General features: G+C 55.8%; 1 protein-coding gene across 1 annotated transcript in view; it reads right to left on the reverse strand.

Annotated features, from left to right (window-relative positions):
- The window catches only part of EMH_0061230 (uncharacterized protein), a gene marked incomplete at both ends in the record, with an annotated part of 1,600 nt that extends 1,556 nt beyond the window's left edge, over positions 1-44 (reverse strand). The window contains one exon of the mRNA XM_013497905.1: positions 1-44. Coding sequence (XP_013353359.1) covers positions 1-44 — 44 coding nt within the window.
- Positions 45-620: the final 576 nt, after the last annotated feature.

The raw sequence follows: 620 nt of genomic DNA on the forward strand, positions 1-620 counted from the left end.
GAGCGGTAGTTTTTGCTGCTGCCGGTGTTGCTGCTGCCGCTCATAATGCTGCTGCAGCTGCCCCTGCTGCTGCTGCTGCTGCTGCTGCAGCTGCTGCAGCTGCTGCAGCACGAGGGGGCCCCTTCCTGCTGGCAGCAGGGGCGGGTAGGGGGGGCCTCAGGTGTACGTACAGCTCAGCAGATGGAGTTGAAATTGTATTTATTTATATTTTTATATTTTTTATTATTTATTTTATTTTATTTTATTATGTTGAGTTAACAGCAGCTGCGGCGGTTTCCTGCTGCTGCTGCTGCTGCTGCCGCTGCCGCCGATCACTGGGGCTGCTGCTGCTGCTGCTGCTGCTGCTGCTGCATGCAGCTCGAGCCACAGCAGCAGCAGCAGCAGCAGCAGCAGCAGCAGCTGCTGCTGCTGCTGCTGCTGCTGCTGAGGCGAAGGTGTCTGTACACCTGAGCAATCCTTCTTGTTGCCTAACAAAGAAGGAAGACAGCAGCATGTGAGTTGCTGCTGCTCTCTTCTCTTTTCTCTTTCGCCTGCTGCTGCTGCTGCTGCAGCTGCTGCTGCTACAGGAGCCTCCTTCTGCTGCACGCACACACTGCAGCAACGCTACTACAGCAGCAGCA

Source organism: Eimeria mitis, genomic scaffold, assembly GCF_000499745.2.
Source record: "Eimeria mitis Houghton genomic scaffold, Emh_scaff3005, whole genome shotgun sequence".
Taxonomy (NCBI): Eukaryota; Apicomplexa; class Conoidasida; order Eucoccidiorida; family Eimeriidae; genus Eimeria; species Eimeria mitis.